This window comes from Bufo gargarizans, chromosome 7, assembly GCF_014858855.1.
Source record: "Bufo gargarizans isolate SCDJY-AF-19 chromosome 7, ASM1485885v1, whole genome shotgun sequence".
Lineage (NCBI taxonomy): Eukaryota > Metazoa > Chordata > Amphibia > Anura > Bufonidae > Bufo > Bufo gargarizans.
This window is the reverse complement of record NC_058086.1, coordinates 73436639-73453944: the sequence shown is the minus strand read 5'-3', so window position 1 is coordinate 73453944 and position 17306 is coordinate 73436639. Positions and strand designations below refer to the sequence as shown.

At 43.6% G+C, this 17306-nt stretch overlaps 1 protein-coding gene across 2 annotated transcripts in view; it reads right to left on the bottom strand.

Annotated features, from left to right (window-relative positions):
* LOC122943622 (synapsin-2-like) overlaps nt 1-17306 on the bottom strand; it is a 294778-nt gene that overhangs the window by 42797 nt on the left and 234675 nt on the right. For both annotated transcript variants that reach the window (XM_044301506.1, XM_044301505.1), the window contains exons 8-9: nt 16307-16381; nt 2376-2478 (exon numbers count right to left, since the gene is read on the bottom strand). In XM_044301506.1, the coding sequence (XP_044157441.1) occupies nt 2376-2478; nt 16307-16381 (178 nt within the window). The remainder of the gene's footprint in view (nt 1-2375; nt 2479-16306; nt 16382-17306) is intronic.

Below are 17306 nucleotides of genomic sequence, written 5' to 3'. Positions count from 1 at the left end.
GCACACAGTGTGCCAGAAAAATAAACTGGAGCTGTCCTAACCTTCACCTGACATCCAAAGGAGCAGCTCATCCTGGCACAGACAGGGCAGTACAGAACATGTAGTACCGCACTGTACTGTAAAGAGAAGACACCAATACAGGTGCTTTACCAGAGAAACGGCCATGTTTATTGGCTGGAGCTGAGTCTCAGACATTGTATGTTGAGTCTTACGAATGCCCAGAAAAGACAATTATAAGTTGAAAATATTGTATCCTGAGGCCATCGTATGTTGAGGTACCATAGTATAGTGCAGTCAGCTTACATCCGAGGTGCTGTATACATCAGGAGAATCTCCCAATATATACCTATGATGGAACAGTATGGCCAATCCTGCTCTAGAGGTGCACACTGAAATACCTCATCCATAGGCTCCCAGTGTAGAAAAACATACTGTGCTGTATAAATTTTTAGCTCTACACCCACCAGTATACCAGCCTGATGGAAACCAAAGGGACACTGTCAGTTGCCACAGCCCTATAGATAAGTTTGCATTCAGTACTCGCTGGGAGCTTTTCCCCATCGTACATGAAACATTGACTCGGTTCACATTATGTTAAGAGCCTTTTACCCTTAGCAATTGTCTTCTACAGTTCTAATGATTCAAGTTGTTCCTAAGAAAGACGGATCTGTACAAAATGATAGTTCTATTCTACCTATTATTATTATTATATCAATTCTAATTACCATATGCGTGATATTGTGCAACTATAACATTGTCCTCAGTGTACGGTATTACTGGTGTGATTGAATATGTGTTTTGACCACAGTTGCAACATTCATCTGATGGTTGAAACAATTTCCAGAGTGGTGTCGGACTGGGTAATGTGAATTATGCAATTTCTGAAAGTAGATATTCCAAAGGCAAATGATCTGCCATGAATAATCTGCCAAAAGTTCAAGAAGCAATTCAATCAATGATAAATTTAGGGGTCATTTATTAAGACCCGCGTTTTAGATGCCGATCTTAATAACTCCGTAAGCTGGCGGTGGATCTGCCGAAGAGGCGCCAGGCCTGTACATAACGTTGGCGCATCCACCGCCATTCCAAATCTACGCCGGCTTCCTTGCTGGCTTAAATTTAGACCTAAAACAGGTGTAAAAAATGATAAATGAGACACCCGTCCCCTTCCCCGCCCACTTTTTTAGACCTGGCGTGAGCAGAGAAAAGTCACAGATTGCGGCACAAGTAAGTTTTGTGCCACAATCTGCACCAGAAATACACCAAAAATAGGCACAATTCTGTTAGTAAATGACCCCCTGTTTAGAAATGTTCCTGCATATGTTATCATCATCTGCTGACAGATGTCCTTTAACATGCCTGCAGGCAGCAGTAATAAACATTTCTTGAGGCAAGTATAAGCTTGTATATAATTTGTAATTCATTGTATCCTGGTGCCATGACAATGTATAATTTGTCCGGAATTTTTCTACTGAAAATGGGTCATCGACATCAGGTCTTATAATAAAGAACATACACAGTGCTCCTGGTCTAGTAAGACTTGATAGGAAGTCAGTCAGTAGAAAAATCAGTGCTCACCGTGGGTAGTTTTGCAATACAGTCACAACACTGTGAAGAGCATAGAATCGTATGCGGCTGTTGTGCATCCCCGTATCCTCACTCCTTTGCAGCACAATCCTACCTATTGGTTCCACTGGTTTCTTTTGCTGACTCTTGTCCACTCCTAGCCCCACTGGCATGAGGGTCCGGAGATACGCAGCAGCCACATATGGTTATACGCTCTTCACAGTGTTGTGCTTATATTGCACAACTACCTACCGTTCATTGGATTATCTTCTCAGCAGCGAGAGCCTACTTACCGGTTCCACTGGTTCCTATTGCTGATCAATATCAGATTAGAAGGGGTCCGAAACCCCATCGCCTCGCCAATTAGCTGTTTGGGAGAAGCCTGGCGATAAAAATAGGCCGTCCATTGTGTGGTGGACAGAGCTGGTTACAGCACTGCTGCTGTCACTGAAGTGAATGGAAGCAGCTACTCCCTAACAGCTTATTAGCGGTGGTCAGGGGTGTCGGATCTCTGGTGATCTGATGTTGATGGGCTATCCTGATAATAGGCCATCAGTTAACCTGTTTAAACCAGACAGGGCCCATTTAATAAATGGATGGAAACAGAAAAACTACAATAAAACTCTGCAAGTCGGCTTACATTTATGTATCCTAAATGGCTGGTGTAAATCTGGAAGACCACCTCACTAGGCACAGTAATAGAGACAATTAGCAGTCTATCTGTTACTTATGGAAGACACCAGGACATTTATGAAACAGCTGAACAGAATAGTAAAAAAGTAATCTCAACGTTGGCACAGTATAGTTACCTCTATTATATAGTCTTTTCCATCTTTCCCATGCACAACCTTCACAGCACAGATGTCAAGGCCACCAAAAATTTCTGAACATGTGTCCACCCACAACTTGTACCTGCAGAAAAACAATCAGGGAGAAATTTATCGCGAGGGGAATTTTTGGATTACATTTTTCTTGAAACTGGATAGCCATAATTTGCCAAATCCAGTTTTCAAAAGTGAGTAAACTGGCGTGAAATCGCAAAAAGTCTCAAATTCTTTTTTTTGTGCAGCATGTAGCATGCCAAACCCTGCCACATTTTATGCCAGAAAACCTGTCTGTAGGGCATGATAAATTCCCTCCATGTGTGTCCACGTTAACGCTGTAAAGGGGATTTCTTTAGATGTCACAGTTTTAAAGGCTCAAAGTACTGTATAGCAGATATCAAATTTTTCCAGAGGAAGAAAAGACAGTCTGGTTTGAGAACTGCACTTATACAAGCAGACAAACAACGCAAGTTTGTGAGCGTTTGCGTGTTTGAGTTTAAGGCCTCTTTCACACGACCGTTTTTTTTTTCCGTTTTGCGGGCCGTTTTTTGCGGTCCGTATACGGTCCGTATACGGAACCATTCATTTCAATGGTTCCGCAAAAAAAACGGAATGTACTCCGTGTGCATTCCGTTTCCGTATTTCCGTTTTTCCGTTCCGTTTAAAGATAGAACATGTCCTATATTTGGCCGCAAATCACGTTCCGTGGCTCCATTAAAGTCTATGGGTCCGCAAAAAAACGGAATGCATACGGAAATGCATCCGTATGTCTTCCGTATCCGTTCCGTTTTTTGCGGAACCATCTATTGAAAATGTTATGCCCAGCCCAATTTTTTATATGAAATTACTGTATACTGTATTTGCCATACGGAAAAACGGAACGGAACAACGGAACGGAAACGGAACCACAACGGAAGCAAAAAACGGAACAACGGATCCGTGAAAAACGGACCGCAAAACACTGAAATGGACATACTGTCGTGTGAAAGAGGCCTAAGTGTGTGTTTTTATCAAGTGTGTGATTTTAGATTAGGGAGGGAGTATCTGTGAGCTAAATTATTTGTGTGCGTTGCCGAGTGGCTCTGCCTGACTTTATTGTATTCTATACCAAGTCAGAGCAATGTAGTCTAGTTTATACACTGTAACTTTTGCTGCCAGGTTTATTTCATAGCAGGTCAGAGTATACTGTGATTACAATTCTCCTTCCTTCCTTCTCCAGAGTGTTGCACAGGTGAGTAATTAGGGTGTAGCTATCTATTTAGGAGAAGTTAAATAGCCAGTCTAGAGGGCAGCTCAGTCATTACATAGTTACATACTGTAGTTAATACGGTTAAAAAAAGACACAAGTCCATCAAGTTCAACCAAGGGATAGGTGGGGACGCGAATCCCGGAAGGAATTGAGATTCAGATTTCTACACGTTTTCATAAGCATTAATGTTTACTTTTAAGAATTAATCTAAACCCTTTTAAAACTGTCCACTGTTCCTGCTGTGACCACGTCCTGAGGAAGTGGTCACACTCTATTCCATAGATTCAGAGTTCTCACAGTAAGGCCGAATGCACACGGCCGTGTTCCGCGGCCGAGAGCGGTCCGTGGTATGCCGGGCTGGATTCCTGTTCAGAGCAGGAGCGCACGGTGTCATTGGTAGCTATGATGCCGTGCGCTTCATGTCGCCGCTGCACTACAGTAATACACTCGTATAGTGTATTACTGTAGTGCAGCGGCGGCATAAAGCACACGGCGTCATAGCAACCAATGGCACCGTGCGCTCCTGCTCTAAACAGGAATCCAGCCGGGCATACCACGGACCACTCTCGGCCGCGGAACACGGCCGTGTGCATTCGGCCTAAGGAAGCTTTCGGAGACTGAACTTTTTCCTCTCCAATCGGAGGCAGTGCTCCCTTGTCTTTTGAGAGCATTTTACATAGAACAGTTTTTATATATTTGTATAAGTTAATCATGTCCCACCTTAGACGTCTCTTCTGAAGACTAAATAAATTAAATTCTTTTAATCTTCCTTCATAACGAAGACCCTCCATTCCCCTTATCATTTTAGTTGCTCTCCTCTGTACTTTTTCCAGCTGTAGTGCGTCCTTTCTATGGACTGGTGCCCAGAACTGAACTGCATATTCCAGATCAGGCCGCACCAACGCTTTATAAAGTGGTAATATCTCATCCCTGCCCAACGAGTCCATGCCTCATTTAATGCATGACAATATCCTGGTGGCCTTAGAAGCAGCTGATTGACATTGTATTCTGTAATTTAATCTACCATCCACAAGGACACCCAAATCCTTCTCTATAAGTAACTCTCCCAGTGTTACATCACCCAGGATATGAGGCATAGAGATTATTACTACTAAGATGCAAAACTTTACATTTGTCCACATTGAACCTCATTTGCTAAGTTAATGCCCAATCACTCAGAGTGTTCAAGTCAGCTTGTAGTATATGGACATCTTCCATAGACTGTACAGTACTACATAGCTTAGCGTCATCTGCAATCTCGTCCTCGATATCATTAATAAATAAATTAAATAATAAAGGGCCCAGCACTGAACCTTGGGGTACTCCACTTATAACCCAGGACCATTCTGAATAGGAATCATTGACCACAACTCTCTGTACACGGTCCTTCAGCCAGTTTTCAAGCCTATAGACCTTACTTTACCATATTAAACGTCTATGAGGAACAGTATCAAAAGCCTTTGCAAAATCCAGAAACACTACATCCACCCCTCTGTCCAGGTTAATCTGACAACTTCTGTCCTTGGTAAACCCATGTTGGTTATCACTTATATTATTATTTACAGTCACATACTCCTGTATATAGTCCCTTAAGAGTCCTTCAAACATTTTTCCCACAACAGAAGTTAAACTAACTGGTCTATAATTACCTGTGGAGGACCTTGATCCTTTTTTGAATATGGGCACAACGTTTGCCGTGCGCCAATAACTTGGTACTGTACCAGTACCTAGAGAATCTTTAAAAATTATAAACAGGGGCACAGCAATGACTGAACTGAGCTCTTTAAGTACTCTTGGGTGTAATCCATCTGGACCCGGAGCCTTGTTCACATTTACCTTATTTAACTTATCTTGGACCATATCTACAGTTAGCCAATTGAGTATATTAAAAGTTTATTGATCCAAGGGTGATACTTCACTTTTAAGGGAATTCGTGTCTTTTTGTTGTTGTTGTTGTTGTTATACTGGTCTAGGGGTTACAATATTAAATTTGTCACTTTCTTGTTTTAACAAAGGTTCTGGATATCCTCTCGCCAGGAAATTTTTTTGTCATGTCATTAATTCTAGTCTCCCTATTAGTGGTGTCTGAGACTACCCTGTCCACACGCTGGAATTGTGAGTATGGTAAAGATTTGGAGTCGTAAATTGGAGAGGAAATCCAGAAATCTGGTAGCATGGGAATTACACAAGGCTACTTTAGCAGAGTACTGCAGAACCCAGAAGATAACACGTAGACTGCGGGTATATCTTAGACCTATGTTCTTTTGCGATGATGTTGATTATTGTACAAAGTTCGCCAGCATTTTAAATAAATGTTCACATGATCTGATCATCCTCACCATTGAATATCTCGCTAGCGCCATTACTGAAACTAAGTTGAAAATCGCATCCATTGAACAACAGCTACATGATTCATTAACAGCAGATGATCTCACTGCTTTAAAGTCTAAAATTGAGAAAATCTGTTCTGACCTTAAGAAGGACATTGAAAATACTAAGCGCAACAAATTCACCAGAGACTCTGAGGACTATTAGACCAAAAGAATATATAAATGGCAAGACTCCTTGGGTACCGCGATTCCATTATCCAGACGCCACACACGGTGAACAGATTCCCAGTCTTATGGCTCTAGAAGCGACTATACCCCTGCCCCACGTCATCAATCCTCTTTTTTAGGGAAAAAACGCAATACAAAAAGAACAACAGAAGGGCAGGACGCCATCATAGGAGGCATAAATGCTTGAAGGATAACGCAGTCCCAGGTATAGATGAGACTTTGGTTTTTAATATTTCATCAAAAAATGTAAGTCCCATTCAATTGCAAGTATTGCAAAAAGGACTAGCCTTCATTCCAACAGGACATTTAGATACTTTTGAATTAGTAATGGATTGTCAATGGTTTTTCCGCAATATTCGTTTGAAAGCACACTTTGGTACCGGTGATGAGATGTCTCCCCAGATGGTGTTATCAGATACTAATAAATTAACACTAAAACAATTTAATCTTAGAATAAATAAATAAATTAAACCACCCAAAACACACCATCCGGTGGAGACGTTTATATCACTGGTCCAAAGGGATATATCCCAATTGCTGTATGATTGTAAACAGGGTAAATTATATATATTGCATAATTTGACATTTCCTGAAAGAGATGCTGAATGATGATTCCTTAAATTTTCAAACCTGCAGACAAGGGGGGAGCCCTTGTCTTAATGGACAAGGATTATTATGTTGCAGAGATTCTGAGACAATTAGCGGATAGAGACACCTATAAACCTCTAACTCATGGATGTTATAGCAGAATTAAAGGAAAGGGATAAGTTAGATGATAAACTATGTAGTTTCTTAATTAATCAATACCCGATAACACCGGTATTTTATACTTTACCGAAAATTCACAAGTCACTAACACATCCACCAGGATGCCCTATAGTGGCGTCTACCGATTCTATTCTGTCCCCATCAGCTATTCTTCTAGAAAAGGTTCTTACACCTTTAACTAAAAATGCACCTTCTTTTCTGTTGGATACTAGCCATTTTCCAACCCAGAACAAAACATAAACAAAACTGTCTCAGCAAACTATGCTTTGCTGAAACCTCTGCGGTTTTCAGGATTTTAGTCATTTCACCTAGCTGAGGTATCTGGGTGGGACATACAAACCCTCAAGCACTGTACACATCACCACAGTATAATATTGCCAGAAGCCTGACTAATAAAACTGGTGAACTGGAATTAGCGATGTGTGAGGAGGACTATGACATAGTGGGAATAACTGAGACATGGCTGGATGATAGCTATGACTGGGCAGTTAATGTTACAGGGTTACAGTCTGTTTAGAAAGGATCGTCAAAACTGGAGAGGGGGAGGGGTCTGCCTTTATGTAAAGTCCTGTCTAATGCCCACAGTCCGAGAAGATATAAGTGAGGGACATGAACATGTGGAGTCACTGAGGGTAGAAATACATGGAAGCAAAAACAATAATAAGATACTAATAGGAGTTTATTATAAACCACCTAATATACCAGAGTCCACAGAAAATCTGCTACTAAATAAGATATACGAGGCGGCAGATCATAACGATGACGTTATTATGGGGGACTTCAACTACCCAGATACAGACTGGGAAACTGAAACCTGTATATCTCATAAAGGAAACAGGTTCTTGGCAATAACCAAAGACCATTACCTTTCCCAACTGGTTCAGGACCTGACTAGAGGGATGGCCAATACCAAACTTCAAAAAAGCTACATTTTGCCAACTAAGAGAGGCCATAGGCCTAACTAACTAGGACAAAGTCCTCAAAAATAAAAATACAGCCACAAAATGGGATATTTTTAAAAGCATCCTAAAATCTAATTGTGAGAGGTACATAACTTATGCAAATAAAAGGTTAAGGAACAAGAAAAAAAAAAAAAGTGGATAAATAGAACTGTAAAGAAAGCATTTAAATCACTAAAACAGGAGGGTAGCGAGGAAGCACTGAAAAACTATAAAGGAAAAAAATAGAATATGTAAAGAACAAATGAAAACAGCTAAACTAGAGACCGAGAGCAAAACTAACCCTAAAATGTTCTTCAATTATATAAATGGTAAAAAGTATGAATCTGAAGGCGTCGGCCCTCTACAGAGTAATGAGGGGGGAGTTGCAGAGAGTGATGAGGAGAAAGCAAAGCTATTGAAAAAAAGAATTCTCCACTGTATTCACTGAGGAAAATAAACTGTCAGATGAAATGCAGAATGTAAAATTAAATTTCCCATTAAGAGTGCCCTGTCTGACCCAGAAAGAAGTACAGCGGCGTCTTAAAAAGATTAAAATCCACAAATCTCCAGGACCAGATGGCATACACCCCGTATCCTAAGAGAATTAAGTAATGTCATAGCCAGACCCTTATTTCTGATATTTAAGGACTCTATACTGACAGGGAGTGTTCCACAGGATTGGCGCACAGCAAATGTGGTGCCAATATTCAATAAGGGGTCAAAAATAGAGCCGGAAACTATAGTTCAGCAAGTTTAACATCTGTCGTGGGTAAACTGTTTGAAGGTTTTCTAAGAGATGCTATCTTGGAGTACCTCAATGGAAATAAGCAAATTATGCCATATCAACATGGCTTCATGAGGGATCGGTCATGTCAAACAAATTTAATCAGTTTCTATGAGGAGGTAAGTTCTACACGTGACAGCGGCGAATCAATAGATGTCGTATATCTGGACTTCTCCAAGGTATTTGACACTGTACCGCATGAAAGGTTAGTATATAAAATGAGAATGCTTGGACTGGGAGAAAATGTCTGTATGTGGGTAAGTAACTGGCTCAGTAATAGAAAACAGAGGGTGGTTATTAACGATATACACTCAGTTTGGGGCACTGTCACTAGTGGAGTACCTCAGGGGTCAGTATTGGGCCATATTCTCTTCAATATATTTATTAATAATCTTGTAGAAGGCTTGCACAAATTAACACGTAAGAGGACAGTATTGTCACGGACGGTGTACAGAAAACAAGGCAAAGCAACATGTATAAACGACTCGCTGGATCCAAAAACTAAGGAACCAAGGGAGACCCCTGCAGAAGACCTGGCACTTTCCCTGGCTGCTCAGCCTATGCAAAGATCCGAATGGTGGGGGTTTGCATATCCACGAACCTTGACTATAAAGCCCTGAGCACCCTACAATAGTGAGGGGACACGACCACCGGCTCCCTACACAAGATACGGAGGGAGTCAGGGTCACCTGGGATCCAGCAAACAGAAAATAACAGATAAAGGTACAACACTTAGCTTTGAAGCAAACAGGAGGACAGAGTCAGCGTGCACAGACACTCCAGGAAGTAGTATAAGCCGCCCAGAAAAGCCTTCTGGGGAAGAATTTAAAGGGAAGCAATTAGTCCAACACATGACAGCTTGAGAGAAACTCAAGGAGGAGGTTCTGAAAGGCCTCTGTCAGAGCTTCTCAGCTGTCTGGTTGTGACAGTACCCCTCCCTCTACGAGTGGACTCCGGACACTCAGAACCCACCTTCTCAGGATGGGACCTATGGAAAGCCCTGATGAGACGAGAGGCCTTAATGTCCGTCACTGGGACCCACATCCTCTCCTCAGGACCATACCCCTCCCACTGAACAAGGTACTGAAGAGAACCGCGGACAAGACGAGAATCCACAATCCTAGAGACCTGAAATTCAAGATTCCCATCAACCATAATCGGAGGAGGAGGCAAAGGCGAGGGTACAATGGGTTGAACATAAGGTTTCAATAAGGACTTATGAAAAACATTATGGATCTTCCAAGTCTGAGGAAGATCAAGACGGTATGCAACAGGATTGATGACAGACAGGATTTTGTAAGGCCCAATAAACCTAGGACCCAACTTCCAGGAGGGAACCTTCAATTTGATATTCTTGGTAGACAACCACACCAGATCACCAACATTCAGGTCCGGACCAAGCACACGTCTCTTATCAGCCACACGCTTATATCTCTCACTCATGCTCTTTAGATTATCTTGAATCTTTTGCCAAATAGATGACAAAGACGAGGAGAATCTGTCCTCATCAGGTAAACCAGAAGACCCCTCTCCCGAGAAAGTCCCAAACTGTGGATGAAACCCATATGCACCAAAAAATGGTGACTTATCAGAGGACTCCTGACGACGGTTATTTAAAGCAAACTCAGCAAGGGACAAAAAAGAACACCAATCCTCTTGATTCTCCGCCACAAAACAACGCAGATATGTCTCCAGATTCTGATTGACGCGCTCTGTCTGGCCATTCGACTGCGGGTGGAAAGCAGAAGAGAATGACAACCGAACCCCCAAGCGAGAACAGAAAGCCTTCCAGAATCTGGAAACAAACTGCGTGCCCCTATCAGAGACTATGTCTGAAGGAATACCGTGCAATTTGACAATGTGATCAACAAATGCCTGCGCCAGCGTCTTAGCATTGGGCAAACCAGGAAAAGGGATGAAATGCACCATTTTGCTAAAACGGTCCACCACCACCAGAATCACAGTCTTCCCCGAGGAACGAGGCAGGTCCGTTATGAAGTCCATGGACAGATGTGTCCAAGGACGGGAAGGAATGGGTAAGGGAAGGAGAGGACCTGATGGCCGTGAATGAGGGACTTTGGCACGAGCGCAAGTCTCGCAGGCTGCCACAAAACCCTCAACCGACTTACGAAGCGCAGGCCACCAGAATCTCCGAGCGATGAGATCCAGTGTGGCTCTTACCCCCGGGTGCCCAGCAAGGACCGTATCGTGGTGTTCTTTAAAAATCTTGTGTCTTAAAGCGAGAGGCACAAACAACCTCCCAGGAGGACAAAGATCAGGAGCCTCTGACTGGGCTGCCTGCACCTCTGCCTCCAATTCAGGAAAAAGAGCAGAGACCACCACACCTTCAGCCAAAATGGGACCCGGGTCTTCAAAATTCCCGCCTCCCGGAAAACAACGTGACAGGGCATCTGCCTTCACATTCTTAACTCCAGGGCGGAACGTGACAACAAAATTAAACCTAGAAAAGAACAACGACCATCTGGCCTGTCTCGGGTTCAGACGCTTGGCTGACTCCAAGTAGGCCAGATTTTTATGGTCAGTAAATACGGTAATAGGGTGTCTGGCTCCCTCTAGCCAATGGCGCCATTCCTCAAAAGCCAACTTGATGGCCAACAATTCCCTATCTCCCACATCGTAATTTCTCTCTGCGGAGGAGAGTTTTCTTGAGAAAAAGGCACACGGTCGCCAATTGGCAGGAGAGGAACCCTGAGACAAGACCGCCCCCACACCCACCTCAGAAGCATCAACCTCAACTATGAAGGGTAAAGAAACATCAGGTTGCACCAAGATGGGAGCGGAAGCAAAACTCTCCTTGATATCAGAAAAAGCCTTACGCGCCTCTACTGACCAAGAAGAAAAATCTACCCCCTTTCTGGTCATATCAGTGAGTGGTTTAACAATAGAAGAATAATTCAAAATGAACTTCCTGTAATAATTGGCAAAGCCCAAAAAACGCATCAGCGCCTTTGATTCTCAGGAAGCTCCCACTCAAGCACAGCGCGGACCTTCTCGGGGTCCATGCGAAAACCAGAAGCGGAGAGAAGAAACCCCAGAAATTGAATTTCTGGAACCGCAAACACACATTTTTCCAGTTTCGCATATAATTTATTCTCCCGCAGGATGAGCAAGACCTGACGTAAATGTTCCTTATGAGTTTTGAAATCGGGAGAAAAAATCAAAATGTCATCCAAATACACCAATACAAATTTTCCCATCAAATGATAAAAAATGCTGTTCACGAAATGCTGAAAAACGGCTGGGGCATTCATCAAACCAAAAGGCATAACCAAATTTTCAAAATGGCCCTCAGGGGTATTGAAGGCCGTCTTCCATTCGTCCCCTTCTCTGACCCTGACCAGGTTGTATGCCCCTCTTAAATCTAATTTGGAAAAGACTTTAGCCCCAACAACCTGGTTAAATAGGTCCGGGATCAGAGGAAGCGGATAAGGGTCACGAATTGTGATATTGTTCAGCTCCCTGAAATCCAGACAAGGTCTTAAAGAACCATCTTTTTTCTTAACAAAGAAAAAACCAGCGGCAACAGGTGACTTCGAGGGTCGTATGTGTCCCTTTCTCAGACTCTCAGAGATATAAGCACGCATAGCGATCCTCTCAGGTTGGGAAAGATTGTATAAACGAGATTTAGGCAGCTTGGCGTCTGGGATGAGATTAATAGGGCAATCGTACTCCCTGTGCGGGGGCAAATCCTGAACTCCACTCTCAGAGAAGACATCCGAAAATTCAGAGAGAAAAGATGGTACAGTCTTAGTAGCAACCTCAGAAACAGATGTCATGAGGCAATTCTCTCTGCAAAAGTCACTCCAACCATTTATTTGCCTCGCTTGCCAATCAATGGTGGGGTTATGCTTAGTGAGCCAGGGCAGCCCCAACACCAGAGGGGTGGGTAAACCGCTAAGGACGAAACATGACACATCCTCAACATGAGCATCACTCACAATTAAACGGATATTGTGAACTATGCCCTTTAATGATTTTTGAGAAAGTGGAGCGGAATCGATAGCAAAAACAGGAATATCCTTTCCCAAAGTGCGCACCTGGAAACCATGAGTTATCGCAAATTGATTATCAATGAGATTAACCGCTGCTCCACTATCCACAAAAATCTCACAAAAAATGTTCTTGCTCTCTAGCGCCACCCTAGCCGGCAGGACAAAACGGGAACTACAAGCAAATGGAAAACCTTCAATTTCCGCCTCAACCCTGCCAATAGTAACAGACGGAACATTTTTAAAAGATTTTTTCCTGTTTGTTTCTTTATTACTCCCAGAAAACTGCCTGAATCTCCTAGAGGGACAAATATTTGCCAAATGATTTATACCTCCACAACAAAAACAAACCCTCCCATGCGAGCTGAATCTTCTATTGTCAGAAGCAATCAACCCCAGCTGCATGGGCTCCTGCTCAGAAGGGGCTGACGGCGACTGAGACCCCTGCGCACAGAACGGGACCGCTGCACTGTCCTGGGACTGAGTATGACAGGAAGGGGACATCTCTCCTCTCTCTCTAAGACGCCTGTCAATACGAACGGCCTGAGACATAGCAGAGTCCAAAGAAATAGGCCTCTCATGAAAGGCAAATGCATCTTTCAATCCCTCTGAAAGACCATGGCAAAATTGACTTCGGAGCGCAGCATCATTCCAACCAGTATCAACTGCCCATCTCCGAAATTCTGAGCAGTATATTTCTGCGGATTGTTTACCCTGGCATAATAGACGTAGTTTAGACTCAGCCAGAGCAATACGATCCGGATCATCATATATCTGACCCAGGGCTAAAAAGAATTCATCCACTGAACGGAGAGGCCGTGCCCCCTCCGGCAGCGAAAAGGCCCAGGACTGAGCGTTACCTCTGAGCAGCGATATAATGATCCCCACCCTCCGTTCCTCATCACCAGAGGAGTGGGGAAGAAGGCGAAAATGGAGTTTGCAAGCCTCTCTAAAACGCACAAAATTCTCACTACCCCCGGAGAACGTATCCGGGAGCGAGATCTTAGGCTCAGAACAAACTCCATGAACGCAAGCTGAACCGGTCACTTGAAGCTGAGAAAAAGTCTTACGGAGATCAGCTACCTCCAATGAAAGACCCTGGAAGCGTTCAGCCAAAAGTGAAACCGGATCCATGCTTGAGACGGTTATGGCGGCTTATAATGTCACGGACGGTGTACAGGAAACAAGGCAAAGCAACATGTATAAACGACTCGCTGGATCCAAAAACTAAGGAACCAAGGGAGACCCCTGCAGAAGACCTGGCACTTTCCCTGGCTGCTCAGCCTATGCAAAGATCCGAATGGTGGAGGTTTGCATATCCACGAACCTTGACTATAAAGCCCTGAGCACCCTACAATAGTGAGGGGACACGACCACCGGCTCCCTACACAAGATACGGAGGGAGTCAGGGTCACCTGGGATCCAGCAAACAGAAAATAACAGATAAAGGTACAACACTTAGCTTTGAAGCAAACAGGAGGACAGAGTCAGCGTGCACACACACTCCAGGAAGTAGTATAAGCCGCCCAGAAAAGCCTTCTGGGGAAGAATTTAAAGGGAAGCAATTAGTCCAACACATGACAGCTTGAGAGAGGCTAACGAGAGGAGGAGCTGAATACCACAACACAGAAACTCAAGGAGGAGGTTCTGAAAGGCCTCTGTCAGAGCTTCTCAGCTGTCTGGTTGTGACAAGTATACTGCTACAGATGGATCTGGATAGATTGGAGGTGTGGGCAGAGAAGTGGCAGATGAGGTTTAACACTGACAAATGTAAAGTTATGCACATGGGAAGGAATAATGCAAGTCTCCCGTACATACTAAATGGTAAAACACTGGATAACACTGACATGGAAAAGAACCTAAACATTTTTGTGAACAGCAAACTAAGTTGTAGAAACCAGTGTCAGGCAGCTGCTTCCAAGGCCAATAAGATAATGGGTTGTATCAAAAGGGGCATACGATAGATGCCCGTGATGAGAACATAGTCCTACCACTTTACAAATCACTAGTCAAACCACACATGGAGTACTGTGTACAGTTCTGGGCTCCTGTGAACAAGGCAGACATAGCAGAGCTGGAGAGGGTGCAGAGGAGGGCAACTAAAGTAATAACTGGATTGGGGCAACTACAGTACCCTGAAAGATGATCAAAATTAGGGTTATTCACTTTAGAAAAAAGACAACTGAGGGGAAATCTAATTAATATGTATAAATATATCAGGGGGCAGTACAGAGATCTTTCCCATCATCTAGTTATCCCCAGGACTGTGACGAGGAGACATCCTCTGCTTCTGGAGGAAAGAAGGTTTGTACACAAACACAGAAGGGAACTGTTTACTGTAAGAGCAGTGAGACTATGGAACTTTCTGCCTAAGGTGGTGGTGATGATGAGTTCACTAGAAGAGTTCAAGAGGGGCCTGGATGTATTTCTGGAGTGTAATAATATTAAAGGTTATAGCTAGTAGAGAGGGGTTGTTGATCCAGGGAGTTATCTGATTGGAGTCGGGAAGGAATTTTTTTCCCCTTAAGTGGGAAAAATTGGCTTCTACCTCACAGTTTATTTTTTGCCTTCTGGGCAGGTCTGTCAGCATCAGCATGTGTTTTGTGATGTACGTACCTGTCTGCGCTCCCACAGCAAGCCTGGCTTCTCTGTGGGGGTGCCACTGTGTCAACCAGCCCCGACGACTGCGGGGTTGGTTGGCCTATCATTGTGCAGAGATGCTGTGCCAATCTGGCTCAGCGCCACAGTACTCTATGTGCTAACATCAGGGCTGTAAGACCTATCAGATAGCAGGGATGACGGGCCAATCAGGCTTGGCGTCCCATCTTTCCTTATAGCAGGATATTTAAACGGGTCACTGCAAGTCACCGTTGCCTGTGATTGGTCTTCTTAACTTCGCTAGCCTGTTCTGAGCTACATCAGATTCCTGGATCTCTGACTCGGTCCTGGAGTGCTGATTTTACCACTGACATAATCTCCTGGTGCTGACTGTCTGGTATTGGGCTCTTTGTTATACCCAGTTCTGACGTGGTCTGTCTGACTACTCCTTTTACCCCTTCTTTAGGCCCTGTGCACCTAAACCTGTGCCAGGTAAGGGACCATCGACCAGTTGGTAGCTGCTGTTTAGGCAGATCATTCAAGTAGGTAGTGACAGTGGGTGGAATTTACGGCTGCACTGGTCACTACCTTACGTGACAAGACCTTTCAGCTAAAGGATTGTGTCAATGCTCTAATACATACTGGGCAGGAAAAACATTAAAACAAGGTAATATTAGGCTCCTGGAATAGTTAGTCATTAGATGATCTAATGGATATTTTGTGGAAATTCACCACCAGGACCCCACCGATCTAAACTTCTGAAATGGAAAAGTTTAAAGAAAGCATACACTGAAACAACCAACAGGTATATTAAATTGAAGGGGTAAACGTGTTCTTCTTGGAGGAAAGCTGATAGGGCACAGCTCCTAATTGGGCACTTTTGCCTCTTTGTTTCAGGGCCTGGTTAGAAGTCCCATGAGTAGGACCACCACCAAATGTAGAAAAAAAATACAGTTTATTTGCCACCTATGTTGGGGATTTATGACACAAGCATTAATTGTTACTCACCTATCTGACATTGCCACTTGTTCTAACATTGCAGACCCAGTGTTAGTCTTCCAGTTACCTGATATGGAGGTTCTCCTAGTAAACAGAAGTAAAATTTCAATTATAGGAACCAAATCAAATACAATTATGGCATATAGTCATCCCACAAATGTAACCAAGTCCAAATGTGTAAGTTATTCACTCTCATGTTGGGGATGTAGAGTGAAGACCCCTATGGATGACACAAACTTGCTCCCATTGAAGTCGAGACCCAGTGTCCACTTGTGCTGCCGAATTTTCAGCATTAAAATGCAATTCTGATTAGGTTTAGTCTTAAAATGTGTTGTTTGCAGGGGCAATCCCCTTTTGCTTGAAGTACCCACTGAAAATAAGATGATCATGGGGTGTCCTGCTGCTGGAACCCCCAGAGATCAGCATTTATTGGACCTTTTAAGAATCCTGCCATTACTGTTCAACCCAAAAAAATCATAGATTTTTTTAACCCCCCCAGAAATCAGCAAAAATGTGCAGTGGAACTCTGCAGCAAGTGCTCAATTACATGATGCTCATTAAAATGATTAAGCTATTTGTGGAATGAATCGACATGCTGGGTACTCCATGGAGAGCTGCTCCTTGTAGCCACTCCAGGAACCCCAGTAAATTGATGGAGGGAATCCCCTTCATTAACTCAGAACAGGGTATTTGCTGGGCCAGAGACCTGTGGGACGAGACCGAGGAGATCATTGTGAAGCACCAGCTGGCCCTGAGCTCCCTGAAGTCCATGTGGGGCTTCTGCACTGGCATGGCTGACTCCACATCTCCACTAGATCCACTGTTATGAGCAGGGAGGGGGTAAGGTAGAAGCTGTATTTTACTTCACAGAGAAGAGGAACGCATGGGAGGGTGTGTCACCTGGCTGTGCCCACCACCAGTTATGCATCAACATCACCTGTCAGCAGCTCTGGGATATCCCGTTTCCTCCATGTGCCATCAGCCTCAAAAATCGTGCCCACCAAGGCCA